Genomic DNA, 24652 nt, shown 5'->3' on the forward strand with positions numbered 1-24652 from the left:
TTTATGACCCTTATTCCTGCTGTCTGCAAAAGTTGCTCTGTAACTGGCCTCTAAGTAGCTATGGCCCAGCGTGATTACCTTCTGTGGGAATACACTGAAAACTACAAACAAGGGGCCGGAGGTTTCAGTCTGTTTCTGTCACCTCAAAAATTCATTTTGATGATCAATTCTGTTTTACTGAAGTCACAGGCCGTGACTTCCCGTGTCTTGTTTATTCCGTGCTACAGGCTGTACCTCAGAATGGTCCAGTGGAAATGTATGTAAATCCTTGAAGAATTGGCAACTTCTTCTTTCATCGCCTTGAGACTGGCAGGACTGATACTCCACAGCAGATTGGCATCGCTCTTTATATGAGCCACCATTATGTCTTCTGGCATGTAGTTAACCAAAAATTGCATAGCAGACTGTGGAAATTAAAAAAAATTGAATGCTTTTATGATAGCTTTAAAAATTGATCTTTACCTCCATTTTGTCCATTTGCCATTAATTCCAACTCTCCCCCCACCCCCCGTCCAACTCATGCACAGCCTCCCAGCTCCTCCCCCCGACTATGTGTAAAGCTCCCTCTACGCTGTCCCATCAAAGGTTCTCAGGCTTTGCTTCTCTCTGTCTCCTTCACAATCTCTCCCTCATTCATTGACCCACTTCCTGTGTGTGTGTGTGTGTGTATGTATCTTTACCATATGCTTGATTTCTAAAATCAAACTTCTGTTAAAAAGGGTGTATATTTTGGGAACTCAGTGATGCCATTAAAAACTCTCAGAGCAGGTTTCATTTTGTTTCATTCCCCCCTTCAGATGTTCATTTTGATGAGTTAAATGTGGATATGGGTTAGACACAGAGGAAATCTCCCTCTACACTATCCTATTAAACAGACCAGTAACGCTCAGAGAAACACTCAACATTTTCTCTTTCTGAAGTCGGCTTTCCTAAATATGGCCTTTCAGAAACAAATTAGCCAAAGTACATCTAATGATGTGGCAGATGATGTGTGCCAGGTGGACCAAATCCACGAGGGAAATGTGGTCGCACTATCACATGTATAATCTGCAAATTAAGTGGCTGCAGTAATAAACTCCATCTGAACAGCCTTGCCCTTCGGTCACAAAATTTTTCCATAAATTTTAAAAGATTGTGGTCTGTATAAACAATTGTTTCTGACGAATTGTTTGCAACATAAACTCTGCAGACCTAGAGTCTCCTTTTCGGTCTTTGAATATTTTCTCCATTGTACATTCAACTTTCTTGAAAAAAACCCTATTGGTTTCTCAATTCCAGTTTTATTTTCTTGCAACAGTACAGCCCCAATGCCTACATCACCTGCATCAACAGCCAACTTAAATTGCTTGGCGTAATTAGGTGCTGCCAAAACTGGTGTCGCAGTCAATACAGTTTTTAAACTGTCACATAACTTCTGACACTCCTGTGTCCATTGAAACTTCTTGTTCCTTTCTAATAGTTCAGTCAATGGAGCAACCACACTGCTAAAATTTGGTACAAATTTCCGGTAAAACCCACTCATGCCCAGAAATCTCAAAACTTCTCGTTTTGTTCTAGGCATGGGGAAATCCATGATAGCTTTGACTTTATATCGCTTGGAACCACCTTACCATGTTCAATGGTATGGCCGAGATATGTAACTTCTGCTTTTGCAAATTAACTTTTAGCCAAGTTCATTACTAAATTAGCTTCTTGACCCCGATTTGTTATGATGTGGCCGATGATGTGTGCCAGGTGGACCAAATCCATGAGGGAAACTTGGTTGCGCTATCACAACGGTTTTGCAATTTGTATTTATTACAAGATGTGTACACTGAATTCAGAAGTAATAAGTCCACAAAGACCTTTAGAGATTTAAAAAATTAAATTAAAATATTTAACTAAATAAAAGATGTCAAGCACATACATAAGCCTACAATTACTACTATAATAACTCCTAAAACTCTTAATTAGCCTGACTCCCTCTTTAAGGCAACGGTCCAAAAATAGATTTTAGATATTAAACAGATCCAGCATGTTAACACAATACCCTGGACAATGGAATTCTAAATGGATTTTCTCCAACTTCAGGTTCATTAGATAGCAGACTTATGCATAAATGCTGCAGGCTTTATTAAGGCTATTTCACACACTTCTGTTAGGTCTTACATGGCCTTCTGACACATAACCTTTCATTCTCCTCTATATATGTTTCGCTTTTTAATATGTAAATTCTATTGTTCCAATATCTTCCTCACAATATAAAAACTTCCATGTTGCTTCTATTGCCAGTAACCTTTGGGAAAACCTAAACACATTCCTTAGTCTTGCTTATCTGGCTAGTTGTAAACAGACTAAGATCCCCAAATATCCCTTCATTTATCTAAAAATGCAAATTCCCTTCACACCTTACATGATAAGCCCGCATCCATGTTTACTTATTAGCATGTTAAGCACCTAGCTTCTTTTCATGATTTAAAGCTTGCAGTCTGCTTGACTGCAAATGTAATTAAATCACAGACAGACAGACCCAGCTATACTTAGCCCCATAAACCTACTTCATAATAAACCAGAAAATTATTATACTTCCATGACATACACTAATTTTGTATGGGATTTTTAAGGGGATCATGAAACTGAAGAAGTTTCAAAGCCATGCCCAGAGTGTTCAATTCCAGAAAGCCAGGTGGTGAAGGGTAGAACTGGAGCCAATCTTTGCACACTTTTATAAGCTTTTATTTACAGAGATGCACCTTCTAACCCAACAGTCACAGTTTTAGGTATCTCCTTTTTATTGGAGCACAAGTGAATCCCCAGTTAATGCCCACTACCAGCATATGATTAAACACGATTAATATACACTAAACACAGCCATGAATTATCTATTGATACACAACACTACTCGGACACCTCAGTATTTTTAATCACCACTACTGTTAAACTGGACTCCATTTTAACCTTGCTTCCCATAAGTTACTGTCTAACTGTACAACAATGCCATCATTTACATGTTACTTTCTGCAATTTCACATTGACCAGCAGGCTATATTGTCAGCTTCTGTGTAATCATTGACAAAATTCAACGAGACTGTCTTTTCTTTCTTTTGGTATCTTTCTCGTTCTGGTTGACATTTAATCCCCCCATTGGCAGGGTCACTAAACAGTCCTAGATACATTATATAAGACAGTCAGTGTGATCCTGTGAGAGATGATGGCTGCAATATATTGGATCTGGGTTCTGGTGAAGTCATCTCCTATAGTTTATGAGCAGGAGCTGAACCTCAAAACTGTGTGAACTGTGGCTCAGTAGATAGCACTCCCTAGGAAACAGTGACCATAATATGGCAGAATTTAGCATTCAGTTTGAGAGTGAGAAACTTGGGTCGGAAACAACTGTGCTAAGCTTAAATAAGGGTAATTACAATGGACTGAGGGCAAAGTTGGCTGGAGTGGATTGGGAAAGCAGTTTAGCAGAAAAGACAATTGATGAACAATGGCAGGTGTTTAAGAAAATAGTTCATGACTCTCAACAAAGATATATCCCAGTGAGGAAGAAGGATTCAAGGAAGGGGATAAACCAACCATGGTTAACCAAGGAAGTTAAGGATAGCATCAAATTGAAAGAAAAAACATACAATGTGGCAAAGATTAGTGGTAAGCCAGAGGATCAGGAAAGTTTTAAAAACCAACAAAAGATGACCAAAAAAATAACAAAGAGGGAGAAAATAAACTTTGAGGGTAAACTAGCAGGTAATATAAAAATGAACAGTAAGAGCTTCTTTAAATATATAAAAAGGAAGAGAGAGGCCAAAGTGAACATAGGCCACTTAGTGAATGAGGTTGGGGGAATAATAAACGGGAACTAGGAAATGGCAGAGAAGTTGAATAAATACTTTGCTTCAATCTTCACGGTAGAAGATACTAAATTCCAAAAATACGAAATAATCAAGGGGCAAAAGGAAGGGAGGAAATAAATGCAATAACTATCACTAAAGAAAAAGTACTAGGGAAACTAATGGGGCTAAAGGCCGATAAGTCCCTGGACCTGACGGGTTGCATCCTAGGATAAGGAAGTAGCTACAGAGATAGTGGATGTACTGGTAGTAATCTTCCAAGAATCCTTAGATTCTGGAAGAGTCCCAGAGGATTGGAGAATGGCCAATGTAACATCCTCATTCAAAAAGGGATGAATTTCGGTTCCCTTAACTAAGGAAAAGTATACTGGTGTTGGAGGCAGTCCAGAGAAGGTTCACAAAAAAACAGGTAACTCTAGGCCAGTTAGCTTAACATCTCTCATTGGGAAAATGTTGGAGTCTATTATAAAGGATGTACTAGCAGAGCATTTAGAAATACATAATTTAATCAAGCAGAGTCAACATGGCTTCATGAAGGGGCAATCATGCCTAACAACTGTATTAGAATTCTTAAAGGAGGTAACAAGCAGGATAGATAAAGGGGAACTAGTAGATGTAATATATTTGAATTTCCAAAAGGCGTTCGATAAGGTACTGCACATAAGGCGACTTAATAAGTTGAGAGCCCATGGTGTTGGGGTAGTATATTAGAATGGATAGAAGATTGGCTAACTTATAGAAGATGGAGAGTTGGGAAAAGGGGGGCATTTTTGGGATGGCAACCTGTAACTAGTGGAGTGCCACAGGGATCAGTGCTGGGGCTTCAATTATTTACAATATATATTAATGACTTAGATGAGGGAAGTGAATGTACTATTGCCAAGTTTGCGGATGACACAAAATTAGGTAGGAAGGCAAGTGGTGAGGATGACACAAGGAGTCTACAGAGGGATATAGACAGGTTAATGAGTGGGCAAAAACTTGGCAGATGGGATACAATGTGGGAAAATGTGAGGTTATGCACTTTGGCAGGAAGAATAGAGGAGCTGAATATTATTTAAATGTGGAAAGACTGCAGAAGGCTACAGCACAGAGGGATTTGGGGGTCCTTGGGCATGAATCCCAAAAAGCTAACATACATGTTCAACAGGTAATAGGAAAGGCAAATGAAATGTTGGCCTTTATTTCAAAGGCAATGGAGTATAAAAATAGGGAAGTCTTGTAAAAACTATACAAGGCACTAGTTAGACCACACCTAGAATACTGTGAACAATTTTGGTCCCCTTATCTAAGGAAAGATATACTGGCATTGGAGGCAGTCCAGAGAAGGTTCGCTAGGTTGATCCCGGGTATGGAGGGATGTTCTTATGAGGAGTGGTTGAGTAGGTTGGGCCTGCACTCATTGGCGTTTAGAAGAATGAGAGGCGACCTTATTTAAAATATAATATTCTTAGGGGACTTGACAGGGTAGATGCTGAGAGGTTGTTTCCCTTGGTGGGAGAATCTAGGACCCCAGAGGGCATAATCTCAGAGTAAGGGGGCGCCCATTTAAAACAGAGATGAGGAGGAGTTTCTTCTCTCAGAGGGTAGTCAATCTGAGGAATTCTTTACCACAGAGGGCTGTAGAGGCTGGGTCATTAAGTATATTCAAGGCGGAGATAGACAGATTTTTAATCAGTAAGGGAAGCAAGGGTTATAGGGAAAAGGCAGGAAAGTGAGGTTGAGAATTATCAGATCAGCCATGATCTTACTGAATGGTGGAGCAGACTCGATGGGCTGAATGGCCTACTTCTGCTCCTACGTCTTATGGTCTTATGGTCTGACAGTTCCAGTTCAGTATTGAGGGACTGCTGCACTGTCAGAGGTGCCTTCTTTCACATGAGACATTAAACTGAGGCCTTGGTTTGATGTCTCAGCTGGATGGAAAAGATCCCACAGCCTCTATCTGAAGAGGAGCTGAGGAGTTATTCCTGGTGCCCTGTACCACATTTATCCCTCAATCTACATCACAAAAACAGATGACCCGGCCATTTATCATATTGCTGTTTGTGGGAGCTTGCTATGCCCAAATTGTCTGCTGCTTATCCCTATATCATAATAGTGTCTACACTTCTAAAGTACTTCATTGATTCTGAAGTAGTTTGGATAGTGAATGGTGACATATTAATGTAAATACTTTCTGTTTTCCTTTAAGTGTATTAGAACTTTGTAACTCTCCCCATCACAAGCAATCGATATTCTACACAGGGTTGATAAAAGAAGTCGACCGTCAGCCAATATAATGGAGAGTCTAAAGGGTAACATTTCTTACTATCACTTGTTGGGACAATAATCTTTCTTGTGCGATGTTAGAAAGCAGCAGGTTATACTTTTTGAATTTAGTCTTGGAACGTGACAAAGTCATGTTTATTTCCCATCTCTTATTGTCTTAAGAGTCAACCACATAGACTAGATAAGAATGGCAAGTTTGTTCCCCTGCACCAGTCAGGTATTTACAACAGCCTGACAACTTTCATGGTCATTTCCAATATACCGGTATTTATACCTCAATCAACTTCACTGGAAACAGATTGTCCGATCATTTAGCTCATTGCTGCTTGTGGGAGCTTGCTGTGCACTAATTAGCTGCCATGTTTCCTACAATACAACATTCACTATATTTCAAAAGGACTTCATTGGCTGTAAAGCACTTTGGGATAGCCTTGGGATGGGTTGTAAAAGGCGCTATATAAATTTATTGCCATTTATCTTGAGCACCACTCCCATAATTGTTTAAATTTATTGAACTTAATTTCACAACTTCCCAGGTTGGGATTTGGACTCTCAAGCACTGGATTGTTGATCCAGTAACATCATCAACCTGGTGTCAGATCCATAATCATTAGCCTTGATCATGATAGTGCCCAGCAACTAATGAAGCTGCTTAAAACATCCATCCCATTCCCTGATCTGACTCCCTTCCCACACTCCCCGCCTCATACTCATAGACTCAGAGACATTTACAGCACAGAAGGAGGCCATTCGGCCCATTGTGTCCATGCCAGTCAATGAAGACCTGACTACACTAATCCCATTTTCCAGCGTATGGTCCATAGCCCTGGAGGCTATGGCAACACAAGTGAATATCTAAATACTTCTTAAATGTTACGAGAGTTTCTGACTCAACCACCCTTTCAGGCAGTGAGTTCCAAAATCCCATCACCCTTTGGGTGAAAAAATACTCCTCAACTTCCCTCTTAGCCTTCTACCTCTTACCTTAAATATATGCTCCCTGATTATTGACCCCTCTACTAACAGAAAAAGTGCCTTCCTATCCACACCCCGCATAATCTTATACACTTCTATCAGGTCCCCTCTCAACCTTCGCTGCTCCAAGGAAAACAACCCCAGCCTATCCAATCTTTCTTCTAAGCTCAGACCCTCCAGCCCAGGCAGCATCCTATCCCTCCACCCACCTTTCTCTGAGTGGGATTCTTGCTCATTACATTTTCACATGGAGCCGGTTGCCTGGCGACCCTATGGGACTTACCGGATAGAGGGTGTACCGATTAGTGAGATCGTTATATGCTGCGGTGGAAAGTGGCCTGAGGTTCTGCTGCTGTGCGCTCATCATAAACAGGGGCTGCACAAATAAAGACAAGATTTTAGAAAATACACATTATAACAATAATTGCATTTATATAGTGTGTTTAGTGTACTAAAAATGTTCTGAGGTGCTTCACAGGAGCGATATCAGATAGAACTTGTCACTGAGCCATATAAAGATATATGGCTAAGGAGGGGTATCAACCTGGAAGATATTGATTAATCTTTATCCACACATTAGTCAGCTCCTCCAAGCTCAACTTCTCTAACACTGCCTTCACTGCACTGTAAGCTATTAATCAGAACAGCACTGCCTATCCCTTATCCTGCGCCAAGTCCTGCTCACCCTCATGCCTCTTGTTGTTGCCATCCACTTCCTCTTATCCCTATGTATTTGATTGGAATTCTCATCCTTGCTTACAGATCTTCTGAGGCCTCTACCCCACCCCAGGTCCTTGCTCACACTCACTGTTCTTCTCTTGCCTTTCTGCACCTGTATTATAAGAGTATCTGGCATAGCAAGGGTTAATGTGGGACTGAAAACAGTACCACCCACAGTGTGATGTAGAGAGACACATGACCTGAGACTAGAGTCAGTTGTGGACTGGACAGAGACCTGTGTGGAAACAAGCATGGAGTTAGCTCATAGCTTGGGCTATGTATATATGTACACAGTTATGTTATCAATAAAAAATGCTAACCATACAAGACTCAGAACCTCTTCTTGAGATTTACTGAATAGAACATACAATATACAACATGGTGGCAGTGCTTGGAAAAGCCCAGAGAAGCTGGAGCAAAAATTCAAAAGCTGAAAAACTAAAGGAGCAGCATTCTGACCTGACTGAAAGCACCTGAAGTGAAGACGCAGAGGGAGATCACCTGAGAGAAGCTCCATTGCAGAATTGGAAGCAGAAAGGCAGAAGATAAAACTCCACTGTGCAGCTGAGGACTCCACAAGATCTCGTGGAGGTCCATTGCGAATGCCCACAGAGTGCAGTCAAAGGTCCTAACAGGGGTGAGCAAAAAAATTCAGTTCTAAGCTAGAACTAGTTTTAAAATGTTGTCAGTGCTGTTAAAGCGCCAGAGCAGCCCATTTCTGAAAGCTCTCCAGCCAGCCTGGGTTCAGAGTCTGCGCCATGCCTTATGGCGGCCAACCTCGTTGTAAGAAAAAAAATCAGCCAAAGCTGGGAATCCACTGTAAAACGTTCGAAAATCGTCCAATATCGCAGAAAAGTCCCTAAAGCGTTGTTTTAAGTAAATTGCTGCAAAAAAACTAAAGACAAAGAGCTTGGGACTGCCATTGCAGCAGGACCCCACCACAACCCAATAAATGCAGGAAGACTCTTTGAAGAAAACGGTTACTGCAATGCCATCTTTAAAACCCACGCAGCATTCAAAACTGTACTCACCTGAACTTTTATACAACCATGAACAAAAAAAATCAACATCACCAAACCAATTTGAACTGATCCAAGGGCCAGACCAAATTGAAGACTTTGGCAGAAATGATTCCTTAGATATGTGATAGCTTCAGGATAAGATAAAAAGATGGAAGCTGAATGAGTGAATACATAATTTTATTCAGTAGATCCAATGGCCAATGACATTATTATGAGGTAAGGAATAAATGAATCCTCAGGCAAATTTCATGATGTTCTAAAATCCTTCAATACACATTTCAATCTAAGAAGCAACAAAATTTTAGAGAGAGCGAAATTCAACAAACATGTCCAGCAGCAAGGAGAACCAGTTGACTCTTTCATTAATGAACTATGTGGATTTGCTGAAGGCTGTGACGACGGTGAACTTAAGTCAAAGTCATAAGGAAAGAATTTTTATTGGAGTGGCTGACGGTGCCCTTTCAGACATACTATAGACCAAGGAAGACCTGACCCTAGAAAAGGCCATCTAAATAGTCAAGCCGTCCAAAATCCACCAACAGCACCGATCCATCTTACATGGCGAAAGCAAGTCATGGTACAAAGCAAGCTCAACTGTTCAGCTAGTAAAGCAGCAAAGGGGCAGACAGACTCCAGGCCAAGGAAAGCAATACTTAAACCAACCACAAGAGGGTGTATGACCATGTCAGTGCTGTGGAGCGAAGCAACCCCACAGGCAGGGCAATGTTCGACACCCTCAGCACAGTGATTTAATTGCAACCGCCCGGGACACTTTGGAAAGCCATGCAAAACAATAACACCTAGACGGGTAGAGGATCCCAAGACAATCCATGAGGTTGAGGTACCAGACCAGGAAGGGACCCAGCCCCGCTTCTTGGGTGAGGTCAAGCATCTTGGTTTCTCTTTTTGGAATGCGGACACCACAGTAAATGGTCACCTCACCAACTTTAAATTGGACATGGGAGCCAGTGTTATGGTGAACACCACGGCAAAGACACCACTACCTCCAGACAACACACACAACTGCAAGGCAATGCTGGAGCAAAGGGACAGCCATCAGCTTGCCAGGGTACACCTCAGTGAAGCACAGAAGCACAAGGAAAAACACAGTGTCGCGAAAACAGCCAAACTGCAAGGCGAGTCCATTGATGAGAAACATCTAAATGACAGGGAGAGACACCTTCAACACCCCACAAAGATCACGGTGGACCACATGGAAAAGGCAACACTGGCCATGAAATAACGGAATGAACATTCTCTCTGGAAAGAACAGGATAAGCTGGTGGTCCCCGAGCAGACCAGATGGGGAGTTGACAAAGAGAAGTTCAACTGCAAGGAGTGGAAAAAGTGAGTTACAAGAAGAGAACCAAGTGCCAGAACGACAGACTACGACCCAGAAACAACTACAAACCCAGAATTGACAAAGTTTGCCCAAATCAACAGAGCTTACCACTCCTCCAAATGTGGCCGGAATGAGGTCTGGCAGAATGGTCAAGCCTCCAGGCCACCTGAATCTGTAAAGTCAGAGGCTTGGCAGGGGGAGAAGGGATAGCATGATTGTCATGTAAATATGCTGGGTAAAGACTTGGGGAGAGGTGTAATATAAGGATATCTGGCATAGCAAGGTTAAAGTGGGGCTGAGAATAGTCCAAAGTGTGATGTAAAGAGACACGACACATGACCTGAGACTAGAGAGATAAAAACAAAAAACTACTGCGGATGCTGGAAATCCAAAAAGTTGTGGATTGGACAGAGGCCAGTGTAGAAGCAAGCATGGAGTTAGCTCATAGCTTGGGTTGTATATATGCACATAGTTACATGTTACCAATAAATACTTAATGTTCAACCATACAAGACTCAGAACATCTTCGTGAGATCTAGTGAACAGAACATACAACACACAGCAGCACCTTCGGTGATATGACCTTAAGCCATCACATACCCATAACTGTCTTTCTTGGCCACATTCCTCCCACCATTAAAAGCCATCAGGGAATCTAAAACTTTGGTCAAAACAGGCCTCCCCTTTAAGTCTTCCCCCACTCTGTGCCCAGCTCTCACACTGAGGGCTGAATTTAATGGCCATGGCAGTTGCTCCGTCCACTGGCCATAAACTGTGGCAACCCTGCCGCAGTCATTTCCAGGAGTCTCGACAGGATTAAATGCCAATCAGGCAGCTAAATACAAGAGCTGCTGGCCAATCAGAGGGCTGGCAGCTCTGCAGTCCCAGCAGTGCCACCAGGTGTGGTGGCCATTGCTGGTACTGCAGCAGTCCCCGGACCAGCGACAATGGAAGCCCCAGAAGACGGGTGAGTATGGTCGCGTTCACCATGGCCACTAAGGCAGGTCCCAGCAGAGGGACAATGGTGGTGGGGAGTGGGGTCGTGATGGCATGAGAGTCTCTTTCAGCGGGAGTGGCCTTTGCCGCTGGTGGGGGGGTCCCTCATTGGGACACAGGGTTCCAATCAGGAGGGTCACTCCCCCTGCCCCTAGTCCACAGGGAGGTTGCCAGGGTATACCTTGCTGCCTCTCCACATGGTAGGTTACTAGTAGTGGTGGTATAAGGCCCTTGAGTGGCCATTAATTGGCCTCTTAAGGGCCTCATTGGCCTCTGTGCAGTGGGCTGTCTGCCAGCCTCCCTTATCAAAGGGATTCTGGGTGGCACTAGGATCTCCACCCTGTGCCTTCTCACACAATTCTACTGGCTCCCCCCACTGACTCCCAGCCCACTCCTGAGGGGGGCATTAAATTCCATCCGTTTTGAGTCAAACTGGGCATCCATTCAGACTTAAGAACATAATCTAGGCTGATGCTCCAGTGTAGTATTGAGGGAACTCTGCGCTTCTGGAGAAATAATCTTTTGGATGAGACTTTAAGCTAATGCCACATTTGCCCCCTCAAGTGGACATGAAAAATCACATGATGCTATTTTGAAAAAAAGCAGGGGGGATGAGATCCTCCCTGGTGTCCTGGCCAATATTGATCCCTATCAACATCACAAAAAAGGTCTTTATCATATTGTTGTTTGTGGGAGCTCGCTGTGTACAAAATTGGCTGCTGTGTTTCTGACATTGCAATAATGACTACACTTCAATAAGAATTTCATTGGATGGAGGCATTTTGGGAATCCTGAGTTTGTGAAAAGTGCTAGATAAATGCAAGTCTCTCTTTTATTACTTCAAAGATTCTACGCAAGTCCAAATTGTTGAGTTATCTCTTACCTCATATCCACCAATGTTTATCTTGACGGAGACATCCAATGGTTGATTGGTCACTCCGGCGACAGATTTGACCAATGACATGAAGAGCAGTGGAAACCATACGACGCAGATCAAAGAGGTGATGATGAAGCCACCCATCCCATACTTCACCAACATGTTCTTCTTCTGACCGGCTGCCTGAGGGTATCTCTGAGGGGAAGCAACATTGGCACCTTTAGGAGGGAGTTTGTATGCCAACAGCATTGCTCATGGCATGTGTAAGAGAGGTGAGCTGACCTACAGCAGCTGGGTTGCCCAAATCTAATGCTGGTGGGGGGTGTGAAGGTGTGAGATCTGAAACCTGCTGTTTTATTTAAGGTTGTCTTCAAACTCAGACCACAGAATTAAACAATAATTGCAGAGTTTATTCTCCTCCCACTCACAGAACTTTGCACAATATGAACACAAATCAAGAATTCAGGCTGAAGGTCAACCTGTTAATTAAGTAACGTTAATTAGTTACTTAAGCATCAACTGTGGCTCAGTTGGCAGCACACACATCTCGGAATCACAAGCTTCCAGGTTCAAGTAACGCTCCAGGGCATGAGCACAAAAAGGAATTAAGGCTAACACTCCAGTGCAGCACTGAGTTTTGAATGTTTTTCAGTCCATTGTGGGATTTTACTTGGAGCTGGTGTACTTGGTCACCGCCTTTGTCCCTTCCGACACGGCGTGCTTGGCCAGTTCCCCGGGCAGCAGCAGGCGCACGGCGGTCTGGATCTCCCGGGAGCTGATGGTGCTGCGCTTGTTGTAATGGGCCAGGCGGGAAGCCTCACCCGCGATTCGCTCGAAAATATCGTTCACGAACGAGTTCATGATGCTCATGGCCTTGGAGGAGATGCCGGTGTCGGGGTGAACCTGCTTCATCACTTTGTAGATGTAGATGGCGTAACTCTCCTTCCTCGACTTTCGCCGCTTCTTGCCGCCCTTCGCTGCCGGTTTCTTTAAGGCTTTCTTGCCTCCCTTTTTGGGTGCTGGTTTCTTCTCATCAACCATCATCACTTTCAGACACAGAGGGAGCACTGCAACCTCAGAGGTGCCCTCTTTCAGATGAGACGTTAGACTCAGGTCCATCCACCTGCTTAGGTGGTTGTAAAGGATACCATGGCACTATTTCAAAGAGCAGGGGAGTTACCCTGGTGTCTTGACCAATATTTATCCCTCAATCAACATCACAACAAAAATAGCAGATTATCTGTTCATTATTGCATTGTTTGCCACATTCATAAATGTTGGTGGAATATGGATCTTAGTCTGTGCTACTCCTGCAGAAGAAAACTAAGAGCACTCATCTTCATGCACCCTCACTCTGTGCCCTCTCTCCGTGCCCTCTCTCCGTGCCCTCTCCCCACGCCCTCTCTCCACGCCCTCTCTCCACGTCCTCTCTCTGTGCCTTCTCTCCATACCCTGTTTCCATACCCTCTCTCTGTGCCCTCTCTCCATGCCCTTTCTCCATGCCCTCTCTCCGTGCTCCCTCGCCATGTGAAGTTTAGCTGGAGGGGGAAGCGCTAACCAGTAAGCCTTATCCCAGTACCTGATCGCAGAGCCCCAACCTCTCATTATCAGACTGATGCATGCAAGTCCACATCCATGTTCACACTGCTGAAGCCAGCTCCCTTAGCTCAGTGAGCAAATCGGGGACCCAAGAGAAATGAAGAGGGCTAATTTTATGCTAACCCAGTGATGGAACTGGGTCGACTGTCCATTTTACACCCAGCCTCTGGGCACGGAGCTGAGTGCTTTCAGTTCTCTGCTCTAGGAACTTCCATCGCTTAATTAAGAGGAGGTAATTAACCTTGCAGATCTCCATGTCTCCTGATGCACTCCCATTGCACAAAGTTCTGCAAGTAACAAGTCTCATCTGGTGAAATCTACCCCAGAGAACAAAGTCTGAATTATCGTTAAATTCCATGGTCCAGGTTTGAAGACAACCTTCAAAAATTGTTGAGATTAGTGGTTAGTAAACTGGGTGCTGTGGAATATGTTTGTCTGGCACTACCCCACCATTAGGTTAAAATCAGGCTTTAGGACTCTGGCACTGGGGTAAGAGATTTGGATTTAGTAGGGTAAGCACAGATTACCAGTGCAGACACTGATCTCCCAGGATCTGAATTATACATGCAGCACTGTTAAACATGTCTGGATGGATTGGTCCACCTTCACTGTGTTCAAAAAGAAATTATCACCTTGAATCTTCATGCTCTGATTGTATTGTTTGTAAAACAAAAGGCTTTATCAAAAATGAGACAAATAGGAGACTTAGCTTTAGGGTCAGCAATCTAAGCAGGAGACACAGTGAGATAGACACTGAGTTTAGACCTGGATACCTAAACACAGGAGAGACAACAATACACAGTACACTGAACGGAGACGAGGAACTCCCTTTGTCTTATTGTCCACCAATTGTTTCCAGCCTAATACTATTCTAATGAAAAGTCAACTTCACCTGAAACATTAACTCTGTTTCTCTCTCCACAGATGCTGCCTGACCTGCTGAGTATTTCCAGCATTTTCTGTTTTAATTTCAGATTTGCAGCATCTGCAGTATTTTATTTTTCCATTACTGATGGATTGGTCTGTAAGCCCTCACTGTCCCGCTATGTTTAAGGAGGAATGGATAAGTGTTTGTTTAATCACTGAGGAGAGGCTGCACTGCATTTTAAAACATTTAAACGTGATTTAAGTGGGGGAATCTGAGGCTTAGGTTGGCTTTTCCCAACATGAGTGTTGCTCACCTTCTCCGACTCATTCCAGCATTTCAGGATGAAGATGTTAGCGTAGATGTCCTCCACACAAATCCAGCTGGAGATGCTGAGTGTGGTGTCTGTCCAAACCCAGTCCATCACTGCTCTCAACTCCGTCAGAAAGGGCACCAACCGGAAACTGCAAGAGTCCAAGAAAGCTGGTTAATGCCTGAACATTGGAGAATGTGCAGATAAGGTTCAGAGATGCCCATATTTAACTGTGCCAGTTGTCTAGATGCTAATACAGCTTGTATATCTGGTGTAACATGTAACAATTAGACTGAAATAATCATTACTAACACAAAACTTTCATTTTAAGCAATGTGTGCATCTCAAAATCTCACATTTAAGCTGAACCTCTTGATTTTAGGCTGCACTCATCTGTAGAACTGTAGCAGTTGTTGCAAATATTGTCTCACTCTTCTACATGAAGTACTACACATTGCAACTAACGACATTTACAAGACACCTACATACGACAATAGATATATCATATTAGTTTTGTTATTAATGGTATATATTAATAATTCAGTATAGTACTGAGACATACAGACCAGGAAAGACCAAACCTTGCTGCGTTAGCTAGTGTTGACTAAGGTGATGTTAGGGATTCCACTACAATTGGCCTTGGTGCTTGTGTGTGAGGAAATGACAGCATTAGGCAGGGCTCCTGTCCCCATCACTATCAGTGACCACACCATCCCCTGCTGTTGGTGGGTTTGAGGCTATGGATTTCCAAGTCTTTGTCCGGCAAATAGCGAGGGTGCTTACCGAGGGCTGACAAATTAGTAGGCACAACACAGGTGGAAGATGTCAGGTAGGTAATACAAATGAGAACCAGGGTGAATGAACAAAATTCAGAGGGGAAGTGAAAAAGAAAATAGGAGAATCAAAGGGAGTGTATGAGAAGAGACTGGTGGCAAACGTAAAAGGGAATCCAAAAATCTCCTATTGGCATATAAATGGTAAAATGTCAGTAAGAGGGGATGTGGGGCCAAAAAAGGGGATTTGCACATGGAGGCAGAGGGCATAGCTGAGGTATTAAATGAGTACTTTGCATCTGTTTTTACTAAAGAAGATACTGCCAAGGTAATAGTGAAAGAAGAGGTGGTTCAGTCACTGGACGAACTAAAAATTGATAGAGAGAAGCTGTTAGAAAGGCTGGCTGTAATTAAAGTTGATAAGTAACCAGCATCATATGGCATGCATTGGAGGATGCTGAGGGAAGTAAAAGTGGAAATTATTGAGGTTCTGACCATAGTCTTCCAATCCTCCTTAGATACAGGAGAATTGCAAATGCTAAAACCTTGTTTAAAAAAGGGTGAACCCAGCAACCACAGGACAATCAGTTTAATCAATGGTGGCAAAGCTTTTAGAAATGATAAGTCAGCACAAAATTAGCAATCACTTGGATAAGTGTAGATGAATTAAGGCAAGCCAGCACGAATTTCATGTTTAACTAACTTGATTGAGTTTTGTGATGAGGTAACAGAGATAGTTGATGAGGTAATGCAGTTGATGAGGAGCACATGGACTTCCAAAAGGCATTTGATAAAATGACAGATGACAGACTTGCCACCAAAGTTAAAGCCCATGGAATAAATGGGGCAGTGGCAGCATGTATACAAAGTTGGCTGAGCGACAATAAACAGAGGGTGGTGGTGAATGGTTCTTTTTCGGACAAGAGGAAGATATACAGTGGGTTCCCCAGGGGCCGGTACAAGGATCATGGATTTTCTTGTTTTATATTAATGATTTAGACTTGGGTGTGTAGGGCACAATTTCAAAATTTTCAGATGTCACAAAACTTGGAAATATTGTGAACTGTTAAGAGGATAGTGATAGACTTCAAGAGGACATAGATGGGCTGGTGGACTGGGTGGACACTTGGCAGATGAAATTTGATGTGGAGAAATGTGAAGTGCTACACTTTGGTTGGAAGAACGAGGAGAGGCAATGTGAAATAAAGGGTACCATTCTAAAAAGGGGTTCAGGAGCAGAGGGACCTGGGGGTATTTGTGCACAAATTTTGAAGGTGGCAGGGGAAGTTGAGAAAGTGTAAAAAAGCATATGGGTTCCAGGCTTTATAAATGGAGCCATAGAGTAGAAAAGCAAAGGAAGTTATGATAAATCTGTATAAAACACTGGTTCAGCCTCAACTGGAGTGTTGTATCTGGGCAATGTACTTCAGGAAGGATGTGAAGACCTTAGAGAAGGTACAAATAAGATTAAAGAGAATGGTCCCAGGAATGAGGTACTTCAGTTACGAGGAAGAGAAGGTTAAAAGGAGATTTAATAGAGGTGTTCAAAATCATGAGGAGACTGGACAGAATAGATAAAGAGAAACTGTTCCTGTTGGCAGAAGGGTCGAGAACTGGTGGACACCAATTTAAGGTGAATGGCAAAAGATGAGGGGAGGCAGTGGCATAGCGGTATTGTCACTGGACTAGTAACCCAGAGACCCACGGCAGATGGTGGAATTTGAATTCAATAAAAACCTAGAATTAAAAAGTCTAATGATGACCATGAAACCATTGTCGTAAAAACCCATCTGGTTCACTAATGTCCTTTAGGGAAGGAAATCTGCCATCCCTACCTGGTCTGGCCTACATGTGATACCAGAGCCACAGCAATGTGGTTGACTTTAAACACCCTCTGAAATGACCTAGCAAGCCATTCAGTTGTATCTAACCACTAAAAAGCCTCAAAGGAATGAAACCAGACAAACCACCCAGCATCAATCTCGGCACTGGGAATGACAACGGCAAACCCAGCCCTGTTGGGAGAGCTGTCTCACAGACTAGTCAAGCAATAGCCTGACATAGTCATTCTCACAGAATCATACCTGACAGACAACGTTCCAGACAGCACCATTCACCATCCCTGGGTATGTCCTATTCCACCTGTAGGACAGACCCAGCAGAGGTGGCGACACAGTGATATACAGTCAGGAGGGAGTTGCCCTGGGAGTCCTCAACGTCGACTCCGGATCCCATGACGTCTCATGGCATCAGGTCATACACAGAAAAGGAAACTTCCGGCTGATTACTATGTATGGCTCCCACCTTGAGCTGATGAATCAGTGCTCCCACATGTTGAATACTATTTGGAGGAAGCACTGAGGGTGGTTTGGAGTACCACTACTGACTGAGCTGGTTGATTCCAAAAGGACATAGCTGCTAGACTGGGTCTGCTGCAGGTGGTGAGGAAACCAACACGAGGGAAAAACACACTTGACCTCATCCTTACCAAGCTGCCTGCTGCAGAAGCATCTGTCCATGGCAGTATTGGTAGGAATGACCACCGCACAGTCCTTGTGGAGATGAAGTCCCGTCTTCACATTGAGGATATCCTCCATCGTGTTGTGTGGCACTACCACCGTGCTAAATGGGATAGATTTTGAACAGAACTAGCAACTCAAGACTGGGAAATCATGAAGCACTATGGGCCATCAGCAGCTGTAGAATTGTACTCAACCACAATCTGTAACCTCATGGCCCAGCATATCTCCCATGCTACCATTACCAGCAAGCCAGGGGATCAACTCTGGTTCAATGAAGAGTGTAGGAGGGCATGCCAGGAGCAGCACCAGGCACACCTAAAACTGAGGTGTCAACCTGGTGAAGCTATAACACAGGACTACTTGAGTGCCAAACAGCATAAGCAATAAGTGATGGACAGAGCTAAGCGATTCCACAACCAATGGATCAGGTCTAAGCTCTGCAGTCCTGCCACATCCAATCATGAATAATGGTGGCCAATTAAACAACTCACTGGAGAAGGAGGTGGCTCCACAAGCGTCAATGATGGGGGGTCCCAGCACACCAATGCAAAAGATAAGGCTGAAGCATTTGCTACAATCTTCAGCCAGAAGTGCCGAGTGGATGATCCACCTCAGCCTCCTCCAGAGGTCCCCAGCATCACAGGTGCCAGTCTCCAGCCAATTTGTTTCACTCCATGTGATATCAAGAAACAGCTGAAGGCACTGGATACTGCAAAGGTTATGGACCCTGACAATATTCCAGCAATAGTACTGAAGACTTGTGCTCCAGAACCTGCTGCGCCCCTAGCCAAGCTGTTCCAGTACAGCTACAACACTGGCATCTACCTGGCTATGTGTAAAATTGCCCAGGTATGTTCTGTACACAAAAAGCAGGACAAATCCAACCCGGCCAATTACTGCCCCCTCAGTCTACTCTCCATCATCAGTAAAGTGTTGAAAGGGGGCATCAACAGTGCCATCAGGTGGCACTTGCTTAGCATTAACCTGCTCACTGATGCTCAGTTTGGGTTCCGCCAAGGCCACTCAGCTCCTGACCTCATTACAGCCTTGGTTCAAACATGGACAAAAGAGCTGAACTCCCGAGGTGAGTTGAGAGTGACTGCCCTTGACATCAAGGCAGCATTTGACCGAGTGTGGCATCAAGGAGCCCTAGCAAAACTGGAGTCAAAGGGAATTGGGGGAAAACTCTCCACTGGTTGGAGTCATACCTAGCACAAAGGAAGATGGTTGTGGTTGTTGGAAGTCAGTCATCTCAGCTCCAGGACATCACTGCAGGAGTTCTTCAGGGTAATGGCTTAGGCCCAACCATTTTCAGCTGCTTCATCAATGACCTTTCTTCCAGCATAAGGTCAGGAGTGGGGATGTTCGCTGATGATTGCACAATGTTCAGCACCATTCGCGACTCCATAGAACCATAGAAAAGTTACAGCACAGAAGGAGGCCATTCGGCCCAACTTGTCCATGCCAGCCCGAGGACACCCAGGTGCTCTTTCTAATCCCACCTTCCTGCACCCGGCCCATAGCCCTGCAGCTTACAGCACTTTAGGTGCAGATCCAGGTACTTTTTAAAAGAGTTTAGAGTTTCTGCCTCTACCACCAACTTGGACAGCGAATTCCAGACACCCACTACCCTCTGCGTAAAAAAGTTCTTCCTCATGTCCCCCCTACACCTTCTGCCACTTACCTTGAATCTATATCCCCTGGTTCTAGAATTCTCCATCAAGGGAAACAATTTTATCCTGTCCACTCAGTCTATTCCCCTCATAATTTTGTACACCTCAATCAAGTCACCTCTCAGCCTTCTTTGTTCTAAGGAAAATAATCCCAACCTATCCAATCTCTCTTCGTAGCTACACTTTTCTAACCCTGGCAACATTCTTGTAAACCTCCTCTGCACTCTCTCTTATGTCCTTCCTGTAATGTAGTGACCAGAACTGCACACAATACTCCAGTTGTGGCCTCACCACAATTTTATACAATTCCAACATTATATCCTTACTTTTATATTCTATACCTCTGCCAATGAAGGAGAGCATTCCATTCCTTGGATACTGAAGCAGTCCATGTCCAAATACAGCAAGACCTGGATAATATCCAGCTTGGACTGACAAGTGGCAAGTAACACTCATGCCACACACGTGCCAGGCAATGACCATCAGAAACAAGAGAGAATCTAATCATCGCCCCTTGACATTCAATGGCATTACTATCTCTGAATCCTCCTTGTGTGCAGTAACCATTCTATGATTCTATGAGTTTCACACTCTTAACTGTCCTCTGAAGTGGCTTAATGAGCCCCAAAGTTGTACCCAATCAGGGATGGATACTAAATGTCGGCTTGCCAGGAATGGCTACATCCTGCTGAGAATGGTTTTGTTGTAATTCATTGAGTTGTGCAGGAAGGTATGGTCATATTGAATATAGCCTAGGTTATACATTGTACAGTTGAAGTGTGAGTCGGGCATCAAGGGAATGTCCTTCTATTTGTAAGTAACGGAGAGTGTGGGTGCCAGCCCATCAACAACCATGCTTACAGAATACAATTTCCCAACATCTCAGATTCACTGGTCCAGAACAATAACTGATACATAACATACTCCAAACGCATCAATACTTCAATGCTCTTGGGTTTGCTTTGGCTTATATTAAAATGATCTCACATCAGTTAAAATAAATTCATTCTGGCTCTGTGTCTGCCCCATTGGTACCGCCGGTCTGCTCCTTTACTTACACTTGGAAGAAGAAGAGGTTGACGTAGTTGTAGCTCTTGGTTAAGAAGTTGCCAAGCACTCTGTTTGGATAGCCACATTTGATCTGATAGGCTGATAAACCGAAGTAAATACATTTAACAAAGTACCAAAGCTGGGCAACTGGATTCTGGTTAAACCTCCTGTGGTTAGAAATTAGAGGTTTTTAGAAAGTGTAAAACAGAGGGAAGTTATTTCATATTCAATACACACACTAAACATTCCTTCACATCTTACATACTCGCCTAAAATGTCCTGGTACAGGGGCCACACCGTGATGAACAAATACTTATACAGTGGTCACAGTCAGGTCTCAGTCAGAGAGGGGTCACTACTGGACCTCAGCCAGGGATGGATCACTGCCAGACTTTGGCCGGAGAGGGGTCACTGCTGGGCCTCAGTCAGGGTCGGGGTCACACCTGGGCCTTGATCAGGGGAGGGGTCAAAGTCGGGTCTCAGTCAGAGAGGGCTCACCAGTGGACCCCAGTCAGAGAGGAGCCACCACTAGACCTCAAGCAGGGGCGGGTCACTGCCGGACCTCAGCCAGGGAAGGGCTTACCACCAGACCTTGGCCAGGGAGGGGAGTCACCTGTGGACCTTGGTCAGAGATGGGGGTCATCACCGGACATCAGCCAGGGAGAAGTGATTGCTGGACTTTTGCCAGGGATGGGATCACCACTGGGCCTTGGTCAGGGAGGAGTCACTGCTGGACCTCAGCCAGGGAGAGGTCACTGCCGGACCTTGGCCGGGGAGGGGTCACCACTGGACCTCAGCCAGGATGGGGTCATTACTGTTCCATGCTGGTACCTACTTGTGAATAATCTGGAAACAGACTTCCTGCCCTCTGACCCACAAGAGGAGTATTCCAGGGTAATCAGAGAGAGAATTAAAAAATAACTCAATCCGAGGCTAACATAGCGAGGAAAGAAAATAAAGAAAGAAAACTAAACAACACCTCTCAATTACCAAATTAGCATCCACATTTATAATGTGGGGCAGGGAAAAGGGATTTGCCCCTGCTGCTGTTTTCCGAAAGGGCTATAAGAGTAAACACCACCACAAGAAGCCCTTCTTTGAGTCCTCCTACATCACATCACTCCTAGGCTATTGGAAACTGAGTGGCCAGCAACTAGACTTTGGGCCTTCTACAGGAGGAGATCCTCCAGTGACTTTCCCTTCCAGCTCATGATCTCTGCTCAGGCCTCACTTAGGCTCCACATCCTATCACTGCATCACACAGTGCTCTCTGTTGCTTGGGGCTGACCGTGTAATGACAAACCCTTTTGCTATTCCATGCTTGGTAGGACAGTCTTCCCTAAATCTTTGTGCAAACATATACAAGAGAAAATAACACTTCTCTTTAACCAGATGCAATGGGTCAGGTAATTATGGTGGTTTGTAATGGTCTACGTCACCTTTCAGTCACTCCAGGGAGGACAAAGAACATCCAGAAATGGATCCCAAGTACCATGACAACCTGGAAGATGATCTTCCCCATGACGGTCTTCCTGAGGTAGAGAGCACGGTCAATCACCAAGGTGGCAAACTGAACCAGCATCATCACAAGGAACACTTGGGGCACCTGATCCTCAGAGATGGATTCTGTGATGTCAGCCATAGCTGTGTGTTTCTGTAGAAGCAAAAATTGGCACAATTAGAGGACTTCTTTCATTCTTTTCACAGGATGTGGGTATCGCTGGCTAGGCCAGCATTTCTTGCCCATCCCTAATTGCCCTTGAGAAGGTGGTGGTGAGTTGCCTTCTTGAACCGCTGCAGTCCCTTTGGTGTAGGTACACCCACAGTGCTCTTATGGAGGAAGTTCCAGGATTTTGACCCAACGACAGTGAAGGAGCGGCGATATATTTCCAAGTCAGGATGGTGAGTGACTTGGAAGGGAACTTGCAGGTGGTGGTGTTCCTATGCATCTGCAGCTCTTGTGCTTCTACATGGTAGAGGTCATGGGTTTGGAAGATGCTGTCAAAAGAGCTTTGGTGAGTTCCTGCAGTGCATCTTGTAGGTGGTACACACTGCTGCCACTGGGCATCAATGGTGAAGGGAGTGAATGTTTTAAGGTGGGGTGCCAATTAAATGAGCTGCTTTCTCCTGGATGGTGCCATGCTTCTTCAGTGTTGTTGGAGCTGCACTCACCAGGCAAGTGGAGAGTATTCCATCATACTCCTGCCTTGTGCCTTTTAGATGGTGCACAGGCTTTGGGGAGTCAGGAGGTGGGTTACCCTCTGCAGGATTCCCAGCCTCATTGACCAGAAACTGAACTGGACCAGCCATATAAATACTGATGGCTACAATAGCAGGTAAATGATAACCCCCAAGATGTTGATAGTGAGGGATTCAGTGATGGTAATGCCATTGAATGTCAAGGGGCGATGGTTAGATTCTCTCTTGCTGAAGATACTCATTGCCTGGCACTTGTGTGGTGCGAATGTTACTTGGCAGTCATCATCCCAAGCCTGAATGTTGTCCAGGTCTTGCTGCATATGGACATGGACTGCTTCAGTATCTGAGTCATCGTGAATAGTGCTGAACATGACCGTGATGTTATCACTCACACAGTCAGCATCCACCAGCACAAGATTAGATGTACAAGATAGAATAGCCACGAGTTATAATGGTTAATAAGAAGGACACTAGTCTCTGAGTGCTGAGGGTTCAATATTGGACTGGGGGAGGATATGAGAAAGGGACATTAATGAGCAGGAATGGTGCACATAGCCTGAGTGCAGAAGGGAATTGTGAAAGATGGATAGTTCTCTCTACAATTAATATCGAAGGGAGCTCGGTGAGTGAAGGTCATGTCTGACTGCTATGGTCACTCCCGTAGAGGTGACAATGAATAGAAGATAATGGCTGTACACAAATGCACCTGGGGGATGGGAGCAATAACATTACTTGGCAGAGTGATGTATCAGGCAAACGTACACGTAGATATAACACTTATGTAGTGACATCACATTAGGAAGATGTAATTAATCCTCTAAAGATACAGTGTCCCGTAGCCCCATAGGGACATTTATCTGACCTGCTTTGGCAAATGCAAGCAGTCAAGATCAAATACTTATGCGACTCTGAGTCCATGGCTGAGAGTAATTATCAACCTCATGGGCAGTGTATGGTAAGGATTCATCAACACTTTGACCAATAAAGGATGTCAATCAGACCTCTTGATTTTTCCTGATCTTCAAACTTATATTAGGGAAGGAATAAATTACTATCCTTTAAAGTCAACAACTAGAACAGGGTTATTTTCATCCTACACATGATTGAGTGAACCTAATTACCCGACAAAAGTGGTAACGGTTTTTATGAATGACATGGTGCCTACATTCAACCAGAACACCGCAGAAAGCACATTGTGGTCACAGTCTGGACCAGTGTTCATTCCATAGCCTGTCGGTGTGATTGTAATGTTTATGTCGTTCTGCATTTTAGATACTCTGTACTTTAAGTCACTTTCTTAAATTATTATTAGTTCCCCACAGTCTCAAGAGTATCTTCAGTGGTCCTGAAGTCTATATAAATTCTGATAGTGAGTCCAGGACAACAAACAGAAAACTGCTCTGTAAATTAGATTGATTCCAAGTCAGAGTATTGGAGTCTAGATCTAAGTTAAATAATTAGTAAATTTATCCAGCAAATAAACTGTGCTTTTGTTATGTAAGGGTGTCAAGGGATATGAATGAAAGGAGGTAAATGGAGTTGAGGTACAGATCAACCATGATATCGATTGGTAGGACAGGCTCGAGTGTCTGTTCCTTGTTGATAGATTGGAGTCTGATGGT

At 44.0% G+C, this 24652-nt stretch overlaps 1 protein-coding gene across 1 annotated transcript in view; it reads right to left on the reverse strand.

Annotated features, from left to right (window-relative positions):
• Positions 1-24652, reverse strand: part of LOC144689095 (piezo-type mechanosensitive ion channel component 2) — a 190222-nt gene that overhangs the window by 14276 nt on the left and 151294 nt on the right. The window contains exons 40-45 of the mRNA XM_078556243.1: positions 22271-22485; positions 20840-20998; positions 14817-14964; positions 12043-12231; positions 7363-7455; positions 235-404 (exon numbers count right to left, since the gene is read on the reverse strand). Coding sequence (XP_078412369.1) covers positions 235-404; positions 7363-7455; positions 12043-12231; positions 14817-14964; positions 20840-20998; positions 22271-22485 — 974 coding nt within the window. The remainder of the gene's footprint in view (positions 1-234; positions 405-7362; positions 7456-12042; positions 12232-14816; positions 14965-20839; positions 20999-22270; positions 22486-24652) is intronic.

The sequence above is a fragment of the Cetorhinus maximus genome, chromosome 13, assembly GCF_964194155.1.
Source record: "Cetorhinus maximus chromosome 13, sCetMax3.hap1.1, whole genome shotgun sequence".
NCBI lineage: Eukaryota > Metazoa > Chordata > Chondrichthyes > Lamniformes > Cetorhinidae > Cetorhinus > Cetorhinus maximus.